A 22,369-nucleotide genomic window follows, 5' to 3' on the forward strand; every position below is an offset into this window, starting at 1 on the left:
TGGAGATCTCATATTGCTGACCGAAGGTGCTGGAACTCTGCTTAGGTTGCTAGGTAACGGGGCTGGGCCTTCCTGTGGTTGCTAGGTAACAGGGTAGTGCCAGTTGAGTGTGACCTTTAAATATAAGGTTTTAATGTCGTTTTAAGACGCAAAAAACATTAACTTGTTGTCAAAAATGGCTGGCTGTATTTTTTATTTATTTTTGAGTGCGTGGGCTGTTTTTAGGAGCAGTTGAGAYCCGAATGGAACTATTAAAACATGCGAAATATGAATTTTTCATTACATGCACTGTAGCTCTGGTACTATAAAATGACCTCCAAAGGAACAACACTGATAAAGTTTAGTCTTAGAAATATGTGTGGAGCTGAAAATGGATTTCTTGTTTGTTGTGTGCGGTTCTTGTGGCTTACAGCTCCGGGTTTATGAAATGCATGACAATTGATCTATCCGTGTCTGGGTCTGACTTTCTGTGATCCGTTGTTATGGCTCCGCATCAAACTACAGGCATGTGTTTCTTAAACTGTGGGTGGCTTCCCTGTTTCTGTTCAATCTCAACGTGACATGAATAGCTCTGTTTTCATGAAGGGTGACACAATAAATTTGCCAGGATCAGGATCCAAGCTGGAGAAGGTTRCTGCAAATCAGGCCCAGCGGCAGCGACGKAGTGGAGGAAAACTAAGAGACAGATGGTGAAGAAACGGGTTAAATGCAGAATAGTGAAAAGGAGAGAAGAGTGTTTTGGAAACTTGCGCACGGCGGCTGCCACCTCCGGCCAAACACAACAGTCCAGTCTGGTCCCACGCTGATAGAGGCACACTTAACTCCTGTTGTTGGAGGCAACAGCCTTCGGTTACAGCTGAACCGTGTGTGTGCACACACTCATATTAAATCCCTTCATTTTGCTTCAGGGATCTAATAATGTCCTCTGCAGCTTTTATAGCGGCGCCCACTCTAATAAAAAGTGCCATACTTTGTCCGATAAGCCGCGGGCTAATGTATTAACASCCATCATAACATGTTCTCCATTACTTCGTCTTGCGTTTGTACCCTCATATTAACATCCATTGTCAGATCTAATTACTGGTATTCCATAATTTTCTTCCATTTTACCCGGATGTAATAAACCATAAAGATGTGAGGCTTTTATGTTTTTTTTTCTGCCACACACTGTATGCACAAATCTAATAAAATTGAAAGCTCACTGGACCTTTTAGGTGCTTAAAAATTAAATTTTAAGCAACCAAATAGGATATTTATCAACAGAAGTACCTTTCAGGTGTGGATATCTTTTTTTTATTTATCTTTTTAATTCTTTTAAAGTGACATCTTGCATTGATGTATGAAATTTGGGATCTTTTGATGTGGTAGGTTTGGAGTAGTTGAACTTTTTAAAACGACACTGAAACTGTCTGCAGGATTAAATTGTATTAAAATGAAAACATTGTAATCTGTTGGTGAAATATTCTATGTTCGTCCTGCTACATCTGGTGTTAAAATAACATTTCAGACAAATACATCATATTGGCTGTAATCAGATAAACACACTTTGCGGCTTCAGGTGCCTGGGGTGATGTGTGTTGGAAAGAGTAGGAGCTTCTTAAAGGGACACAGACCCAATTTCAAGGCATTAAATTACAAAGTCAAACTTCTTTTAAGTTATGTTTGATATATGCAGCATTTTGACCTTAACATAGCTACTCGATTGTGCTGTAAAATGGCACTTTATTCCTGGACAAATAATACCTCCTCTTTAAAAAGGCTGTTCAGCTCAAAAAGCCTCTAATGTAGCTGAATTAAAACACTTGTGCAAAGAACAGCTGGTGAAATTCTCCTCCACTGCGATGTAAGAGCCTCATCACCAGCTACCACAAAACACTTGATGGCTGCTGCTGCTGCCAAGTGTGGCGCAAACTGTTAGCATTAGGGAGAGATTCGTTTTCCATAAAGGCTTATGGTTTATAAAGCTTTCCTCTCRTAATAAAACACATCTTCATTTGGCTTTTTGTATTTAACTATTGTATTGTTTTCTRATCCAAACATGTGTAAAATTAACATTTTTGTTTTTACTATTGTAGTTGTAAATAAACCTTACAATTACATTTTGCCTCCATCCATARATACATGTTCTGATGTGATTTCTTTTTGAATCCATTAGTTTATGTTTTTCTTCTGTAGAGAAAACTTACTGCCTCCTTGGTTGTTCATTTTGCTTATCCSAGATGTTTGTTTACATTCTGCTGCCTTTATACATGCACAAATATATTTATGATTATTTAAACTTATTTCTTCATTTGTAAAAATGTTTCTTTATCTATAATTCTGTATTTTTAAAAAGAAAATGGGAGTGGATATGCTGGGTTTTGAGGAAATTGTCGATTTCACTACAGATTCAACTCCTTCGAACGACAAAATGAACTGAGCAATGCTGCTGTTTTATAAACTCACATGATGTGAGAAAAGCGTTTCCATTGCAGTTTTGCAAAATACTCAAATGTTGATACAGTTATTAAAAAAAACTTCATGCTAGCACAAAAACCTTTTTTTTTTCCCCTTAAAATTGCCGTCAGTCTTAAGGCAACTGGAAAGGCAGCTACTCTGTTGGCAACTCAATTCTTGGTGTACTCTTGTGTTTAAAAGCAACACTGTGAGCAGGGAAACTGGACTGAAACAGTAATTTTATGGATCTCAAACTCTCAATCAGTCATTCTGTCCTTTCTACCAAACAGTCATTCAGTAAAATTAGATACTGGAGCCACTCCAGTATCTAATTATTATTTTCTGGGCTCATATTAACCTATGCACAGACACAATGATACGCTCTGAGAGGGGTTCCTGTGATTCACATATCTGTCTGTGTGTTTGTGCGCGTGTGGGTGTGTGTGCGCGTGTGTGTGTGTGTTTAAGCAGTGGAGTCCACTGTCTGTAATTGGCTGCAGGGAGCAGACGGATTCGGCTCCAGCTTGTTATCAGACTGAAGCCAAACTGGGAAGGACAGCAGTCTCACCCAGACAGAAGCAGCAGACATTACATTTGCCCAAAATTGCACATAAACACCACCAGTTGAGGCGCAGCTGTCACACAACATCACTGTGCGAGACGTTCAGACATTAACCATGAGGAGAGGGAACCTGAATGCACCATTGTAGAGATTTTAATAGTAGATAGAGTTATCTGATAGTGACTGATTAGTCAGATTAGTGCAACAAATGTAGAAGGACAAGATTAGCATGTTACTTGAAAAAAGTCAAGACARTGATTGAACTTTACTTGGGAAAAATTAGTGCATAGATGGTTAAGTTACCAGTGCACATTTAACACTAAATGTAATGAAAACCTGACAGGAATAATAATCCGGTCCCACTGCAGGTCAGTTGAGTCATTAACTCTGAAAAATTATTCTTAAAATTATTCTTGCCCTRGCCTAAACGATTTTGGTTGCAAGTAAATGGACATTTTGTAAATTAATCTCTTTCAGAAAAGCGTTATGTGAAGCGTTTTTTTTCCTGAAAGTGTCTGTGAGGCATTACTTTTTTTCTCTCTCTCCTGTCTAGACGAGAGACCTTGTTGAGATGTTCGCAGTGCAAGATGGCTCGTTACTGCAATGMAGCTTGCCAGGTAGGAGAGTCTTTGTGTTTGTTCATTGGAATYATTCCTGATGTTAGGAACACACGGTTATGTCCAAAAATTTAAATATACGTCCCWATGAGGTTTGTTTGCCCTATTAAAAGTACCTTTTGAAAATAAAAACCTAAAATCAGATCTTTAACATCTCATTAACTCCACATTTCTTTATTAAAGTGTTTTATTTGTTGGATGTAATCTCTAATCCTGAATCAATCTTGTTCGTTTCCCATTCAGTGACCTTTGCCACACATAAAAGAATGAAGAATAATCAGGATTTATTTTGAATTATACAAACTTTTACTGATGAACCAAAGATTATTCCAGGAAACAACAAAACATGACTAACTAATGAGTATTTAAGAGAGAAAAAACACATAAAACAACCAAGGATGGACAGAACTAATTAATCTACAAATTACTTACAAAAGGGTGGAGATTTTATGATGAAGGTATGAATGTTAAAAACTCAAATTAAATGACTGATTAAAATACGAGGTTAATAAAAAGTTGGTCTGTCTTTTATACGTCTAAAGGATTTCTTATAGAGGGATTATCAGTCGACGTCAGTTTGGTAGAATAATTTATTTTCTCACGCTATGATGAACATTTGTAGCACGCTGACAACATGCTAGCTGATGTTAAAACGGCAAGATAAATGTGAGTAACCATGGYAACCAGTGARCRTTTAAAGACCGCCCAGCTCTTTCTGCATCCGCGTTGTTTACAAGCAAATAATCCCTCCGTTGTTTTGAGTTGTTGTACCTACTTTGGTTTAAAGGGAAAACTGAAAAAGGACGACAAATTCGAAGCCTGAGAARTGGTTCAAAGCGTCGGCTTTCCACACCAGAACCAGAAAAACGCCTAACTTGGGTCCAAAATGGCTGCTCTTCCACTTCTTTCCCAGGTCCTGCTGGGATTCTTAGATTTACGTTCACAGTCTGTGTTTTGCCTTAAAGGATGAACAAGATTGCAAAGCAAACAATCAGAAAATATTCATCCGTCCTTCCTCCGACTTGAGAAAAGACTCGAGGACTAAACGTTGTGCTTGATTGCGAAGTTATAGCTTTAATAAGACTTTCTTAGTTTTTTTTTCCTAACACTATTTTCAAATTGAGATTCAAGTGTTTTGTCAACCTGTAATCAAAGACTGCACTAATTCATTCATGAACAATCAATATGTTTCTATCAACTGTGGATTATTTCAAAGCTTTTTGAAATTCTCTGTCAAATTTGCAAACATATCTTCACAGGCATTCCGACAAAACTTCAATGGAAATAAGAGGTTGCTCTGACTAAATCTGAAGTCCTGAAAATACATTTTACATTGAGAAAAGCCTTTTTTTGTGGGTGAAAGGTTAAAACTGAAGTGTGTAATGTAATAGAAAGATGCCTTTGTGTGCATTTTACCCATCAGTGTGTTAAATGACCCTCTTCTGCAGAAACAAGCRTGGTGTGGCCATAAGAGAGAGTGTAAGTGTCTTCGCCGTCTCCTCCCCAGACTCCCTACTGACTCAGTCCGACTGGCTGCCAGACTCATGTTTGCTCTGGTAAGTTTCTAGAAATTATCCTTGTTATTCTCACTCAGAAAATATGTGGAAACAAGATTCTATCTCTTTTTATTTTAACCATGTAGTGTTCTGAAGTTTCAGTTTTTGAAATCCATCTGTTCCTGAAAATATGATAAAACTGCAATCTAGCTACACAGGAGAGTATTATGTAGAACACTAAAAGTATACAAATATGTGTAAAATAAAAATGACATTAATTAATTATATGCTCCTCTTCTATTCAGTTAAACCCTCCCAAGACTAATGAGCTCTACACTTTAGAAGAACATGAATCACGTAAGTATCTGATGTAAAACTTTGTTTTCATTGTTTGTTTGCTATTGTTGTGATATTTCCCCCTTTGCCATTTCTTGTATTTCATTTTGCATTTCAACTTTTTTATGTACAAAATTGAGTTCATATGAGTCAGGGAAATTCTTTATGACCTCTCCGACAACAAATTGATTAATTGAAGGAATTTTTTTAATAACCTAAAAATAGTTTACACTAAGGAAATATGGTGAAATTATCTGTCAGCCAAAATATGGTCATAGTYATTATTTGAGARATTTTGATTGAGCTTCTAATTCTATGTAGTTCATTTTAGTGAGATAAAAATTGGWTGTATTAGACAGACATAATGTAAACTTATAAATGTTTAAATAAAAGTTGGGGTTGGATGATGAGTTTTTCATATCAGTCGATTAATAATTATTGATTAGTTTTTTATTTTAAATATCTGAATTACTGTCAAACTGGTGACATGAGGTTTCTGTTTTATCCACAGTTTTCATTCCATGTCGTTTTTTAAAATATTTTTAAGCAGCTTCGAGGCACAGTGGTCAGACATTAAACTGCTACTKCGGCAGTTATTCGGCAGGTTGTTGCTAGGTAACCAAAGAATGAGTGAGCTAGTTGTTGCTAGGTAACCAGAGAGTGAGCGAGTGAGTTGATTCCACCAACCTTATCTCTTAACTGGCCATGAAAGGTTGAGCAGCTAAAGTCATACCCCAGAATGCTTCAGTGAATTTATTGGATATTCTATCAGACATATTATCGATCGATATTGATCAAGTGTCTATCACAATAATCGTTGTTACTCATTTATTGTCCTGCCCTAATAAAAGTTTAACATTCTTGCAGACTTGAATTYGATGTCTGAGCAGAAGAAACAAGGGCTTTCTCAGCTGGCGTCCATGTTGGAACTGTATGTGCAACAGGAAGAAGATTCTGAGCTCACACAGGAAGTGAYGTCAGCCCTGCCGCCTTCCTGCAGGGATCCACTGAGCCTCATTGCAAAGGTTGGTGAAATKAATATAAAACCCATTYTGCTTTCCGTAGCAYAGGATAAAAACACATAGAAGTGTGTGTTTCATCCTACAAGTGGAGAAATGCACAACCTGCCTTCATTAGTTTAAGTCTCCACTCCTCAGTTGTCTGTTCCACACTCTGCTTCTGTAATCGTATTCCTCTGTTTGTGTATTCCCACAACAGATCGGGTCTTGTTCATTCAAAACACACAAACAACCTTCACAAGGTTTTAAACTGCAGTGTGACAGGATGCTTGTCTGCAATTTGTTCCCTCTGTGAGCCTTAARTGTGTGAAACTCACTTGGAGATTTCGAAGCCCAGGGTTTTGACAGTAAAAATACTCTGCAGAATTACTGTCTTAACATTCTTTTCTTGTTTATTCATGTTTATTGAGGAGATAAAATGGTACATTTCACATAAGACCCCAGACATAAGTTTATTAAATTAAAGCTGTTCTCTGAGTTATTACATTTATAAATATCTCATTAGTGATTTTAGTAGTAAATGCAATGATAATGGGCACCTTTGAGCAACGAGKGCTGTAAATATACATATAAGTAGTTGCCTAAAAAATTATCCCACTAAATTACTTGAGTGAGAAAGTATTTGGTGAAAAGGCTATTAAAGAACTGAGTAACTTTAATATTTAAAAATTACATCCATAASAGTAATTTTAATTTTGGTATTTTAAAGGTCAAGATGAAAATTATCCATATAAATAACATAATTACAAAATAACAAAATTAGGCAAGGGAGAAATGTTCCAAATCAATTTATTTCAATATATGAAACTTTAACAAACCACCAGATTTAACCAAAAACCTGGTGGTTTTTATTTTTTTAAACAAGTCTGTTCTTTACTAGTTGAAGTTACTCACAGTGTATAAAAGATCCAGAAGTTTAGAAATTTAGTAGTGACACTTCATTGTAAGATTACTCAAGTAAAAATGAAAACTACAGTGTAGTGAAARGTTTTTTTTAATTACTAACGTAAATGTAACTGACCAAGTTTAATGGAGATTGTTGACATAGAAATTCTTACACAGTTGTATAAAGTTTCAATTTTGCTGATATTGGGTACATGTGAATGTGTCAGAGTTTAATTCAGATACATTTTGAATTTTACACAAAGTATTTGTGCTTTTATCAAAGTTGCGTCCTGATGTGTGACACAATTATATTTTTGTTTAATTGCTTAAGTGAAAAGTGGTTCAAGCTCAACTGCTGCAGAAATTTTGACTGACACAATTTTTATGCTTCTGATATTTTTGTTTGCGTTTGGAAAAACTAATTCAAATTGTGTAATTCATAGATTGCCAACAGGGGGCACTGTTACAGCACGGACCTGTGCTTTGAAAAGAAGTGGTTACATTTATTCCCTGATATTTCATTTCAGCATGTCTGTCTGTCTGTGGACTACTTTTTGTCTTTTTTTCATGCTTCTTTTTTTTTTATATATAATTTTTTCCCTCTCCACACTCAGGCCTGTTTGTTTGGCTGCCATTTTTCCTCCTCTCATGTTTTTTCTCTTTACATTACAAATGAGGACTTTGGTATTATCTACTTGGAGTCCTCAGCAAGCTTAACAAAATAGGCCGTTACTGTATGATGCTCGTCTTTGTGACTGTGTGTGTGTTTGAGGCTGCTCCTGTTTTTTGGAAAGACAGCCCATTCTTTTTACCAACACCTCCTCTCTAGTCCTAATAGTCTTACATAAACAAATATGGATGCACCCTGACTTACAAAAGCATTACTGCTTTGGATGCACCCAAAGGGAATACACATACAGATAGCTGGTTTATATAAAATGAACAGAAAAATAATAATTCTCACATCCTTAAGGGAATAGTTTGTTCATTCAGCGTTGATTGTGCAGCATCTCAGTCTCTGACCACCGTCTGTGAAATCTGCCTGTGTTTAGCTTTGTCACTGGAGTTGATGTGCATCTATAAGTCATGCAGACAGATTGCTGCGGCATGCATTTGTGCTCATCCACACTGCTATGTTGTAATATACTGTGACAGATGAGATCTGTCCTACGCACATGGTAATGCTTCCCCCAGGCAGCCCGCGTCTCCCAGGAGTGAACACATGTGCTGTGGATCGGATTTTAACGTCCGACCGCAAACGGTTCTGTGTTCAGGCGGGGATGCCTGCATGCAAGCCTTCAGGCATCGGAGTAACATCCCTGAGTTTACATGGACTTTCCTTTACTGCACTAATTTCTTATTATAAGGGCGGCGTTATGTAAGATTGGCTGTCTTGAGCTTTATGTCATGTTATAATGTTGCTACACCATCAAATACATGCCTGGAGTTTTGCCTCGTTTCTTTCATGCATGTTTGAGAAATACTTGAGTCTCCATGGCAACCGTTGAGCTCTGCAAAACGTCTGTGTGGACCGAGCCCCGCCTTCGAGGCGCAGCTCCTCCTCAAAGACGCTCCCCCACTCAGCTCCTACAGACTAGCCAGCAGCAATTAGCAAACACCTGRTGGAACTGCACATCTGCTGAACTCATATTTATGTTTATAAACTTCACCTCTTATGACTATATTTGTATTATTAATATTCAACACCTTAGATGGAGTAGCTTCTCAAAGAATAATCAATTTTCCCTCAATCAATAAAGTCTTTTCTCTTCTATTCTATATAAACTTTTTCTCGGTACAACCCTGGTAAAAACATTGTTAGAGTTGATAGAGGAGTGATGCTGTAATCACTTCCTGAAGGCAGAGTTTCAGAAAGAGGTTTTAAAAAGACAGATGTCCAATTTTAATTTGTTAAATTGGGAAGTAAAATTCATTTTAAGTCGTATTTGATTTCTGTAGCATTTTTATTACAACTAGAATTAATTTAGTTACTTGATAATGTTATAAAACGGCAGTATGTTCCTGGAGAGCACATAATACTGCTGCTTTAAAGATTTTAAAGTTTTAATTTCAGAAAAATKTCATTTTCTCATTTTGACGAAGGCCTAATTGTGGGAATTGCTGTAGGAAGAGAGAGAAAATTATGCTGTAATATTCATTACCAATATATAGAGGCAGTTTATCACAGACAGGTTATTTGTAAGTAGTGCTGTCAATCGATTAAAAAAGTGTATTGGATCAATCACACTTTAGCACTGTAAGTAATCACTTTTCTTAACTTTGTCAGCTTGAACTGTAAACATGCATGTTTTTAAGAAATGTTTAAGAACGTTTTACTGCCTCAAACATCTCGGCTTTTCTATGTTTTCATATTCATGAAGGTTTAAAAAGTAATTAGARATCACACGATGTCCAGTACATTGTGAATAAAATGCATTGTCGCCTTTTCTCTGCACTGTTGAACGGCGCTGAGTAACGCGCTGCGTTGAACTGGCTAACCAGGAGAAAGGCTTTCAGGCCAAAAACAGAGGTAATGAGATTAATCTGCATTATGTAATATTAACGTGTTTAACCTATTAGATTATCCATTTGCTGTAACGCGTTAATGTTGGCAGCCCTTATATAAAATACACAACTCCACCAGTAACGACCCAGGAGTGAATAAATTTGGTTGTAGACCCACATGTCCTGGTTGTAATAATTTGTTCTCTCTTTTTGTTTTGGTTGGTTGTAATACAGTTTGTGCATGTCTGTAGTAGTAAGTTTTGTTTGCGTGTAGGAAGTTCTACGAGTAATTTATTGTCACGCATTTCTTTTGTTTTTCTCGGCGATTAGTTGAGAATCTAAACAGAAAGAAGTCTCCTTCAAATGTGTTTGTATCAAACAGAGAAGTTGGTGATCTTCCAGTTTTTCGTGSCTGAAAGTAAATATTGTTCTTTAAAATTGATGTGCAAAAAGTGTGATTTAAATATAAAGGATAAAAACAAAAGTTTTTTTGCTAAGGGATTTAAAAGTAAAAAAAATTACATGCTAATTTTGCTAAATAATGTAAAAAAAGGAGTGTAGACATCGTTCTTTCCACCCACACCACCTTGATTATGTTTGTTTGGTAGTTTGGACTCATTAACATAATCCATGTGTGAATGTGTCGGTATGTTCAGCCTTATCTATGCAGCGTTTTCTGTATCTGTGAGCGTAGCAGGCAGCTTCATGGGCGCAGCCTAATTAGCTTAGGCTCTGCAGAATCACGCACACAGCAGAGCGACCCGGCTTACTGTAATGACTTTGACTTCATCATGAATGCAGACACAGAAAGTGTAATGTGAGGGGAAAATAAAAACCATTTGCTTAATTGACAAAGATTGGCCGTGTGTGGGTGGGTGTGGTGGGGGAGGCGCTCTGGGAGAAGTGGAAAAAAAAGAAGAAGAGTGGGTAGGAAAAATGAGTGACACGAGGGAGAAGAGCAGATGGAGGAAAAGGAGATGAACATGAAGAAATTGGTAGAGTAAAGCAATGAAAAGGATTGACACACTGATGTGTTAAAGGGCATTTATCATTTTTATAGCTTTTCTTTTTCAATTGTTTTGAGGTCTAAGATACTTGTATTGATTTCCACAAATCCAATCAAATTTGAAAAAGTACAAATAGAAGCGTAGAAAGCTGAAGTCAGCTGACAACTCAAACGAAAGTTGATAGAAAGTGAAATTTTACATTTGTAACATCTAAGTTGCGTTAGTGCATATGACTGTATTATTTTCACCCATAAATAAAGTCTCCAGCTTGTTTGTTTTGTTCATGAAATTATGATTTATATGGTGATTTGTCCAGTGAGGCGGAGGAAATCARAGCCATTTAAGAGCAGTGGATTGGAATCCTAGTAAACCGGCACCCTACCCAAGAATATAAAAGCGATATGTGGGATATCCGCTTCGCCTGTAATTTACCACAGTGGCATATGGCTAATGATGAAAACTAATCAAAAACGCCAAAATCCTGATGATATTCAGCTTAATATTGTTATTTCTGTTGTGGTTCTGATCAGTTATTAGTGCTGACATGCATGTTCACGTTCCTCCCTTATATTATTACTAGTTACTAGGATTTATTTTAGTAGCTGTCAAAACACTGTTGGCTAATAAAAAACTACTTCAAGCTGGATTGTTTAAAGGGAAGTTAAAATACTGAAACTGTCATCAAACTCTGTGTTCGTCGTCTGTCTCAGGGATGAAGCAGCTTAACATGCAGCAGGATTCTAAGCTAAGAGCCGTTATTGGTTTGATATTATCTGTGGGCATCAGTGGATGTTTTCACACCTGATAATCACATAGGCCTGGTTTTATTGGGGACAAAAGTTGCAACGTTTGTTACATTCTCAGCTGGTGCAGTTCGCTTTCACACTGCTTTGTGTTAAACAACACAAACCCTTTGAAAAAGCTGCACCTCTCCTCGCCTGTGGTGGCGCTGCACCAAGAACCACTGAAGGAAAAGACACAAGAATCTCAGCATAACAAGAAGAGTGCAGCTTCCTTCTTCAAGAAATGTAGACAAAAATGGAGTAGCGTCAGATTTTAGCGGCTGCAGGATTTCTCTTTTGTTGTTGGTAAAAGACCATAAGCCATTTCCCCCGCTAGCTTTGGACTCACGCATTTGTTTTGGCTGCATTTACCCAGAATTCCCTGTACAATAGTCCACTTCCTGTTATTGAAGAGCTATCCAGTCCACTTGGCGTTCACATTTAGATGAACCAGAGTTCACTGTTTTGGTCCACATCAGAGTCCGATTGCACAAACGAACCAAACTTTCTAGGCAAACAAACTCTAGTCGATTAAAACGAACTAAAGAGAGCTGGTGTGAATGCAGCCTAATGGTCATGGTAGAAGAAGGAAGCATTGTCAAACCAGAAACTTTCTGGTCACAAACACCTATCATGATCACCTCAGGGGTCCATTTCCTCTTATTTGGGTTGATTTATCTCACTAAAACAAAGGTACTGATTTAAAAAAATATATAATCTTAGAGCAAAGAGTAGAATAGTAGCATAGAGACCGTTTTCTATTTTTGATCCCTTCTCTTCATTTTCCATCTTATCCATTGAGCTACTCCACATTTTGCACAAGAGCAAAATGCAAAGCTGAATAAATGTTGATGTTTTGTATTATTCAGAGGTGATTTTTGAAGGGGATATAAAAATGTAAGTGTTCTGTGAATTGAGCAGCTCTTAGTTCCAGATGAAGCTGCCACCGTCTGTAGTCTTTTTTATCATCATTGTCTCCTTGACAGCTCATCCTGTGCTCTCTTAAGCTTCACTGTCTTCATTCTTCTTTAGTGACTTTGATGGATTTGTTACATTGAAGAAAGGGTGATAAATTACTAAAATGTTGCCGTTTGTGTATTTTATCTAGTGTCTGATTGTGGTCCTAAAGGAAACTCACAAATTAGTTGAGAAGATGACCTGTTAAAAGACCCATTTACTGCTGGGCTGAGACCCTTTAAACATAATAAAACAGTGGATTATTGACCCTCTGTTGGTCTCATGCCTGATATTTGACGCCTCTGTGATGAAATATATTTTTAGCACAATAATACTAGACATGACTCACAGGTTTTATTTCTTGTATCTGGTTCTGTATTCAAGCCAAAACAGGAGATATTTGGTTGAAAAAACAAGTTTCTTCATAAATTTAACGTTTATTTTTACCAGTAAAATACCACACATGCATTTCCTCTTTGTTAGTATGAATCATTTATTCTTCATAACCTTAAATCAGTGTCTCTCAAGCTTTTTCAGGTTGAGGGTCATTTACCCCATTTAAAACAACACTAATGCACCACCTAACTTGAAGTAACACATCTTAATATATTGAAAAGTAATCTCTTAACTCATTGTCATTGTTCCTCCTCATGTGAAAGATGGCTGTTTTGTAAATGCAACTGGCCAAAATAAAACCATGAACATGTTGACTCAAGACGTTATCAATTATTTACAGATTCTGAAACCGTGGATTTGAAACTTAACCAATGATAGAAAACACATGGAAATCAATAAATGTTCTTCAGTACAGGTTATGTGCATTAATAACATTGTAGGACTATTTGTAATTCAGAAGCACAAGAAGAGAAAAATCGACTTGAGTGGCATTGGCAAAAAGAAACATTTTCTTTCAGGCAGTAGATAATCCAACTTAAATAAATTTATTTTAGGTGTTAAGATGCAACTAGTCAGCTTGGGTTGCAGCGCTGCTCAACCTGTCCTCACCGTTATATCGCACTTAGCACAGCCACAGAGCTAGCTCTACATGCTTGTGGCATGCTATGTATCCTAATAGTGAACATTAAGTCCAGCAACCCAAAATGAGAAACTTTCCTTTGGTATCTTCAGACTTTCTTTTGAATGACCCGGTCGTAAGGAACTTTTTTAAACACAGTCCTTTGCTAAGCTAGCTGTAGCACTTTAAGCTAACGTCACGGCAAATAAACGGTTGTTTACGTGCAGTACCTGGCGGACCACTAGAGGGCGACTGCGGACCACCACTGGTCCAAAGACCACATTTTGAGAAACACTGCCATAGAACAATATAAGTCTTGAAAACTTAACTAAAGTATTATAATAGTAGGAGTAGATTTATGTAAAACAGTATGCAAAAATATTTATCTGTGGCGTAACGTAGTGCCCACACTCAATGGAGTAATTTGGTATTTAAACATGCTATTTTGATCATGTTTGGTCTTATTAACCTAAATGATGTCTGCATGTAAACAGCTGAGAGGCTCTGCTCAGAGTCATAGTTCAAGCATTGAGTCACTGCAAACAAATCAGCTATGATCAGAGTAACTTTGACAATTTATCAGAAAAAGTCAAACTATATCTTCTTCTGTAAAGTAATTATTTTTATGATTCAAGTGGGTTACAGCAGTCTTTATTTTAGCAGTTCACAGCACATTTGGTGACTTTTGCAGAAGCTGTATAAAATCTGTTATTATCTGGACAGAAATATGAATATTTTTAGAAATATTAAGTGAAAATAATATTTACAGTCAATGGAAAAATCTATCGACATATCAGACAGCAGTGATTATTTGAAGCTATTATATACAGTAGAATATAAAAAATTCAAAAATATGTAAAATTTACTACTGTTATATTTGATATAAAATAATGTTTAAGAGATTTCTGCCCTTAATCAAGCATGTTGCAATAGATTCAACCATCTCTGATTACTGCTGTACCAGCTGAATCCAAAGAAATTCATTAAAATAAAACACAAAATAGACTTAAATACCTGATAAATCAGCACACGATTCCCCAATATGAAGAAATTCAAGAATCATTCAGGATTGCAGTAAAACACATCCAACTGAATTATCCACAAATGGACAAAACATGCTTAAAAAAAACTACAAGTGTCCAGTTTGGCTGAGCTAAAACAATTTTGCCAACATGAGCGATATCCACTCATTACAAATGCTTGATATCAGTTGTTTCCACCAAGAAAAATTGTTTTAGGAGGTTTTCGCACCTAATAGTGGTTTGACTCTCGACCAAAGTTGCAGAATTTGTTGCATTCACTTTCACTCTGCACCGTCAAACATTTGGAAAACCTGTTCTCCTTTCTTGCCTGTGATGGCGCTACACCAAGAACCACTGAAGAAAATGTCACAAAAACCCCAGAAGAAGGTTTTTCTGTTTACATTTCTTCACAAAATGTAAACAGAAAAGGAGTGGGGTTTTAGCAATTAGGGGATTTCTCTTTTGTCTTTGGTAAAATAACAGGAACTACTTCTCCTGCTAGCATTTGGCTTGCATGTTTGTTTTGGTTGTATTTACCCAGAATGCCCTTCCCTGTAGTTCACTTCCTGCTTTTGGAGCGGTCTCCAGTCCGCTTGGTGTTCATATATGAATTTGAACTGCGTCAGAGTTCACTTCAACTGGTCAGAGTTTGCTTTCTGTGTTCGCTGCTTTTATATTGCTTGATAAAATTGCCCTACTTTACTGATGTTGACTGAAGTTGGTCAGTGTGAGGAAGAGAGGCACATTGATGAAATGTAATGAAGTTATATCCCAGCTGTACACATCTAGCCGCGGCCCCACAAATATGATGCCAAAAACCCAGGGACATTATTTAATCTTTTCATAACAGTTCCCCGGTCATTTGGGAAACGGACTCAACATGCTTCAGTTGGCAGGTTTAAGACTCGCATACGAACCATTTCCTTGGTCTCACAGCTAATGTGTTGATGTTTTCCCCAGATAAATAATCTTGAGAAAATGTCCGTCTCCTCTCAGCGTTATGTCAGGAGGAATCACCTGATGCAGGTTCAGACCTTCAGGGACTTATTCTGAGTTAGTTTAATACAAATTTCAGATCAATAGCCTTATCTCAAAACTATTACTTTTAAATTAGTTTAGAGATATGATCTGATTTTATGTGATATTGCTATGAGAATATTTACTAAATTATGAGACACATGAACCTTATGGTTAGTAGTTCACTAAAATACCAATTGCTCAATTTATTATTTATTCATATTTGTTTATTATTCAGTTAATTAGTCAGTTAGTCTGGTAGCAAGATGAGGAAAGATGTGCCAAACATCATTAGACTAACACTAATCAATGTAAATTAGTTGGATAAGGATATACATGTATATAATGTATATCATTTTAATACCATACCATACCAACTTTATTTATAAAGCACTTTAAAACAACCATAGCTGATACAAAGTGCGGTACATTAAAACACAATATAACAATAAAAAAATAAAAATAAAATTAAAAAAAAAAAAAAACTCCTACAGTTTAAAAACAAACATACAATTTAAAATTGGTCCTGCTGGAGTTGAAAGCCAAGTAAAATAGATGGGTTTTAAGACGAGCTTTAAAAGTGGACAGTGAAGGGGCCTCTCTGACCTGCAAAGGCAAGTCGTTCCATAACTTTGGGCCAATGACAGAGAAAGCCCTGTCCCCTCTGAGCTTACTTCTGGATCTTGGTACCTCCAAGAGCAGCTGATCTGCTGACCTGAGTGACCAATACGGGGTAAAGAAGCTCAGAGAGGTAAGCCGGGGCAAGATTATGCAATGATTTAAAAACAAACATAAGAATTTTAAAATGAATCCTAAAATATACAGGCAGCCAGTGAAGTGAGGCCAGGACAGGGGTCACATGTTCCCTCTTTCGAGTTCCTGTCAGAAGTCGTGCAGCAGCATTCTGTACTAGCTGCAGACGTGAGAGCAGCGACTGACTGACTCCCAGATAAAGTGCGTTACAGTWATCCAATCGAGTCGAAATAAAAGCATGGATCACTGTTTCAAAATGCTGCCTGGAAAGAAAAGATTTCACTGACGCCAATCGCCTTACATGATAAAAGCTGGACTTAACCACGGCTCTGATTTGGCTGTCCAATTTTAAATCACTGTTCAGCTTAAAACCAAGATCCGTAATAACATGTTTAAAATGAACCTCCAAAGGTCCCAGGTCAACAGTGGAGGATTCACAGGAGCCACTGGGTCCAAACACAATCACCTCTGTTTTGTTTTCATTAAAATTAAAAAAGTTCAAGGCCAACCAAGCTTTAATATCACCTAGACATGCCAGGAGATGTTTGATGGAATGGACATCCTTCTGCTTCAGGGGCAAATAAATCTGACAATCATCAGCATAACAATAAAATGAAATCCCATGTTTCCTGAGGACAGAACCCTGAGGCAGTAAATACAGAGACAAAAGCAGAGGGCCCAGAATTGAGCCCTGCGGGACACCATAAGGCATTGAAGCAGCAGATGATTCAGAGTCACTAATATTCACTGAAAATGTTCTGTCCTCTAGGTAGGACCGGAACTATTTAAGAACAGTGCCACCAATACCTACGATGTGGTGTAATCGCGATATTAAAATGTCATGGACTACTGTATAAAGGGCAGCAGTTAGGTCCGGTAAAATCAGAACATGGTGACCAGAATCACAAGCAAGAAGGATGCAATTAAAAACTCTTATTAAAGCAGATTCTGTGCTATGAAGAGTTTTAAAACCTGACTGAAAAACCTCCAGAATGCCGTTGTCATCTAAAAACTGTGTCAGCTGACAGTACACAATTTTTTGTAAAACCTTAGAAAGAAAAGGCAGCTTCGAAATAGGCCAATAATTAGCCAGAACAGTAGGATCAAGGCCAGGTTTTTTAAGCAGTGGCTGCACTACTGCATGTTTAAAACTAGCAGGGACCACACCTGAGGACAGACTGCTATTTATAATTGCAAGAACAGGCTGCCCTATGCTAGATAAAATATCTTTAAAAATCGTGGAGGGACAGGATCACGTGGGGAACCTGATGGCTTAATGTGGCCAACCACGTCCTCTAAAAGTGAGACAGTCACAGGCTCAAACTGAGTGAAGGCAGCAGAGCAAGGGACCGAAACAGAGGGGTCAGAGTCAGGAGCTGTGATAAGAGCCCTGGTACTACCAACCTTTTCAATAAAGAAACGCAGAAAATTATCACACGTCAGGAAAAGCTTCCAAACAGGCATTCTGTGGAATATTAAGTACAGAGTCAATGGTGTTAAATAAAACACGGGGGTTATGGCTGTTTGAGGAATGGATAGTCCTGTTTGTAAACAGTCGCTGTGCCTCCCCCTCTCCCTGAAGCCTGTGGTGAATTAAAATAAGAACAGTCCACTGGTAAAAGCTCTGATAGAGCACTGGACTCACCAACACTCAGCCACGTCTCAGTCACACACATAAAATCCAGGTTTTGGTGACTGAAAAAGTCCCGAAGAATAAAACTACAGCTGTGATTACTCAGAAAAGCAGGTTTAGATGTTTAAAAATGGCTTTCCCCATCATAGAAATTAAACATACAGAGTTCAGAGAGTTGCAATAAAATCTTTGAAAAAGTTTAAATTAACTATAAACTCTATCAGACTTTATCAGACTTGATGGTTTTAAACTAATAAGTGTTAAGAGTTTGGTTCGCCACCGTCTGTGGTCGCCTCAGAAATGCTAAACAGATCCTGCGACAGCCAGTGTTTGGTTCATTAAGCTTGTTGAAAATGTATTTTTTCCGATGTGTACATGGCCCAGGTGCTGTGATACTGCAGCATGTAAAGCTTCAAAGAAAAAATGCTTCATCAGTCCTGTTATTTTCATCCTGAATATAAATGAGGTTCCTCAGGGTTCTTTCTCTCATCTGTTTCTCATCTCCGTTTTACTGAAAACCAAGCCAAGCACAACACCCTMAGCTCTTGTTTCAGGGACAGTGAGAAACACCCTTCGCGACTTTCAATCTCTTTTGTGAAATTTTAGCTCTTTCCACCTTCTAATGTGCTAATGTGCTCCAAAAACTTTGAAATCCCAAAGCCTGTTTCCTGCACCTCATTAAGAGGGGAATTATTTTTGGAGTCRGGGCACAGCAAATAATCAATTCATATTTCATTTGTGTGGCTGTCTTGCTGCTTCTGACTGGAAAAGGAAGAACTGGCTTTGTAATAAAATTTGGGGGATTAACGCCGTGTTTACCCTTAACATCAGAAAGGTATCTAATGGATGGCAAACACATGAGTATGACTCTGTTTAAAAGAAGCCTCACAGAAACAATTTATAGATTATTATTTCATGGTTATTGTTTTAGAGTTAATCTATCATTTATTGAGCAATATGACTGAAAAGCGTATCACGATTTAAGGGTTTCATATCAGTCGATATTGATAATTATGTCTGTTTTAAATATTTCCTCAGTTTTCTCTTAAGCTGTTGTACTCATTTTCTTCCCTCACTSCAAGTTGGCATTTTTTATTTCAAGCAGTTCTGAGTCACTGTGGCAAAATCTAAAACTGCTACTCACAAGGTTGTTGCTAGGTAACTAAAGAGTGAGTGAGTGAGTGAGTGAGTGAGTGAGTGAGTGAGTGAGTGAGTGAGTGAGTGAGTGAGTGAGTGAGTGAGTGAGTGAGTGAGTGAGTGAGTTGATTCCACCAGCCTTGCTTAGCTGGCCTTAAGAGGTTGATGATTGCCTGTTAGAGTCTTTGTCAGTTTTGCTCATATAAATGAATCAAAGTCTTCTGGAGAGAAATGTTGAGATCACAAATGTAGATCTTTTGGAAGATGTTTTCGGTTTTAAGTTTCTCCCACTACTCTCTTCTTTTTTTTCTTCCACATTCACCTCACAAGGGTTTTTTTTATTTTTTATTGCAGCAAAAATATGGCATTATCTAAAATTACACCAGTCAAACACAATATGATAAATATCAGCTCAGGTAAAGTTAGCCTTCTTGTGTGTACTCTGTAGACTCCAGTACAGAATGGACCAAAACACTTCATCAACCCAGCAGGTGAAAAAATAGGTGAAAAATATAACAAAAGTTTTTTTGAGTTTCGGTGTATCACAAACAGCAATTTTTAGTTGATAGGAAAATTACAACATATTTAGGCCAACGCGTTCAACTAATCCAGGATACCTTCAAAAAATCCCAAAGAAAACAATATATTATAGTTATTTCCTGTATGTTGGACACAGTCCCCACGGCTTCTGGACATTATCCCAGTTGAGTGATGTCTGTATTTGCCTCTTCAAGAGACTAAAGGGGAATTGTGTATATAATGAGCTCCTCCCTGGAAACACCCCCAGTGGAGATGAAGAGACCGTGAAGTAGTGGGAGGGGTAAATGACAGGGAGAGGAAGGACAAACACACCAGCACTGCAGTCCCATTGGRCTAGTGTATCTAAAACTATGTAATTACAATCGGGCGCTCCTTTAATTGACTCCATTTGGAAGCCCCCTGAGCATAAAATGTATGTTAAAGGAAGAGAAACCCCCCTTATTAAATGCTGTAATGAAAAATTATTTAGAAATCGTAGTTATTAGAGGTGTTTTTAGGTGTGTTTTTAGATGTGTGGCTGCTGCAACGTTCACCTCATTTTTAGTCACTGTCCTGCTGTTACTGTRATATTTAGTTCAACCTGACTATGCATATCTCCCCTTCTCTAAAGGTCACTTGTGGCATTTTAATGACTGATGAAATCACATGAAATTTGCCTCGCATTGCGCCGCGTGGCTCCTTACTTCAGGAACAGTTGTGGATTTCATCCATGCTTAAACGCTGCCATGCCGTCTCTGCTCTCATCAAAGGTAACACATTTGTTGCMGGTTTTAGCTGGAAAGAAAGAGGCCTTCGGGAGGAAACCTGTAATAACTGAGCAACGGTTCAAATGGCTTCAGATGAGAGAGAAGTAGCTTCGTGGGACTCATTGTTCTGTTACGACGGCAGATTAGTGATTTAGTGATTAAAGAAGGCAATAGATGGTTGATGAATGGTCAGCTCTGCAGGCAGGGTGCCTGGCTGTGCATCAGCTCCATAGAATTGCTTGTTATGTCGAGTTCAGACTCACTCATTGGTCTTATGAATGTCATTTAGCTGAAGGCTGTATGTAATCCAATTTTAACACGTGGCAATGATGTCTCATAATGACGGTCAGGCTGATATTGACCGACCTTATAGAGGGTAAGGGGCTTGACGGATGGGGGAAAGGTGTTATATTCGGTGTTTTAGTACTGGATGGCTCCTGCAGCCACCTTCATTCTCTCTCTCTTTCTTTTTATCTCTTTTTCTGAGAGGGTACTGCTATCCCTGCAAGTCAAGGACATCTCCCATTTTCACAGGTGAAGGAGCACAGACTGCACTGTTCTTGAGAAAAACAGGACTGAGGATCAAGTGCAGCTGGGCTTAGGCCTGGATGATAACACATTTTCCTGGATGATAAGTTCTCCCAGAAGTTATAGAAATAAATGGTAATGTTGTTTTGAGACCATTTTTAAGTAATATAACGGTTATGCAAGAGCACATTCTCAAAGATCAATAAACATTAGATTCTAATGAACATGCAATACTGGAAGTGGAAGACATTTTTAATATTAAAATAAATAAAACAACAAATAAAATGAATACTGACGTCTCTGTAAACAAAATTGTCCTTCAAAAAAAGGTGCTGGATGAAGCCAAAGCACCAGATTAAAGACTTTTTGTCAGCCAGGTTTTGGTAGAAAGAGAGAAACCTGGAAATTATTGAGCTTGTTTTAATTAATCATGCTATTGATAATGATTTATTGCTCATTTGTTAAAACTGCCATCATGTCGTAACAGCTTGGTATGAATCTGATAATCTGTTGAAACATCATGCTCCTCCTCATCCCAGTGCTACTATAGAAATCTGAAGAAATGCATCACTCTCAGTCAGAAACAACCAGTCAGAGACAGGAAGAAGGTCTTAACGCTGTCGATCATTCTCGTGTATGTGCTGCTAAATATGCTAATTTATTACAATTTATTGGTCGTCAATGGTGGCCATGTTAACTAGCTTGAGCCTTCATGTGAGGCTTTGTTGAGGTGAACTAGCTGAAGCGGAAAACAAGAGGGGAGTGTGAACAGCGTGTACATTAAGTGATTGACAGCATAAAGACCCGGTTCTCAGATTATTTTGTACGGCATATCTAAAATATTCAGGGGGAAAAAATGCAGTTTGGATGCTGAAATACTTTGCCACAGTGCTAGTCAACACAAAGCAACCAATCCAGGAGTGCCTTTTGTTTTCCTTGCCACTGATTGGCTGCACCCACAACAGGGTTGTGTTTCCACCGTACATGCTAATGCGTACTAAGGTATATTTTGTGTTTCACTTATTAAAATAGGCACTTATAAGCATTTTTTAACATTTTATAGTATTTGTAGGTTTTAGCTAATGGAGAGGGATTATTAAAGATGCTGATTAACTGAGTTAATGAAGATATTCCAGCTGACTGGACTAAAAGTATCAAAAAATGTTAAATATCACATTCTGAAAACAGGGAAAAAATGCTTAAAAGTGTATGACTTACAAAAACGTGATGCTTTAATTCACCGGTGACGAGACTAAATGCAGTTGAAATAGTGTTAAAACATTACAAACCCTGTAATTCATGCAAAACTCTTAAATGTCTAAACATTTCTCTCTCTCTTTCTGTCTGCTGTTGGGTACGACTCCCCAGTTAGCTGA

At 37.6% G+C, this 22,369-nt stretch overlaps 1 protein-coding gene across 2 annotated transcripts in view; it reads left to right on the plus strand.

Moving 5' to 3' along the window:
- Nucleotides 1-22,369, plus strand: part of smyd3 (SET and MYND domain containing 3) — an 88,086-nt gene that overhangs the window by 16,319 nt on the left and 49,398 nt on the right. For both annotated transcript variants that reach the window (XM_008405771.2, XM_008405772.2), the window contains exons 2-5: nucleotides 3,552-3,615; nucleotides 5,064-5,171; nucleotides 5,417-5,468; nucleotides 6,315-6,472. In XM_008405771.2, the coding sequence (XP_008403993.1) occupies nucleotides 3,552-3,615; nucleotides 5,064-5,171; nucleotides 5,417-5,468; nucleotides 6,315-6,472 (382 nt within the window). The remainder of the gene's footprint in view (nucleotides 1-3,551; nucleotides 3,616-5,063; nucleotides 5,172-5,416; nucleotides 5,469-6,314; nucleotides 6,473-22,369) is intronic.

Source organism: Poecilia reticulata, linkage group LG3, assembly GCF_000633615.1.
Source record: "Poecilia reticulata strain Guanapo linkage group LG3, Guppy_female_1.0+MT, whole genome shotgun sequence".
Taxonomy (NCBI): domain Eukaryota; kingdom Metazoa; phylum Chordata; class Actinopteri; order Cyprinodontiformes; family Poeciliidae; genus Poecilia; species Poecilia reticulata.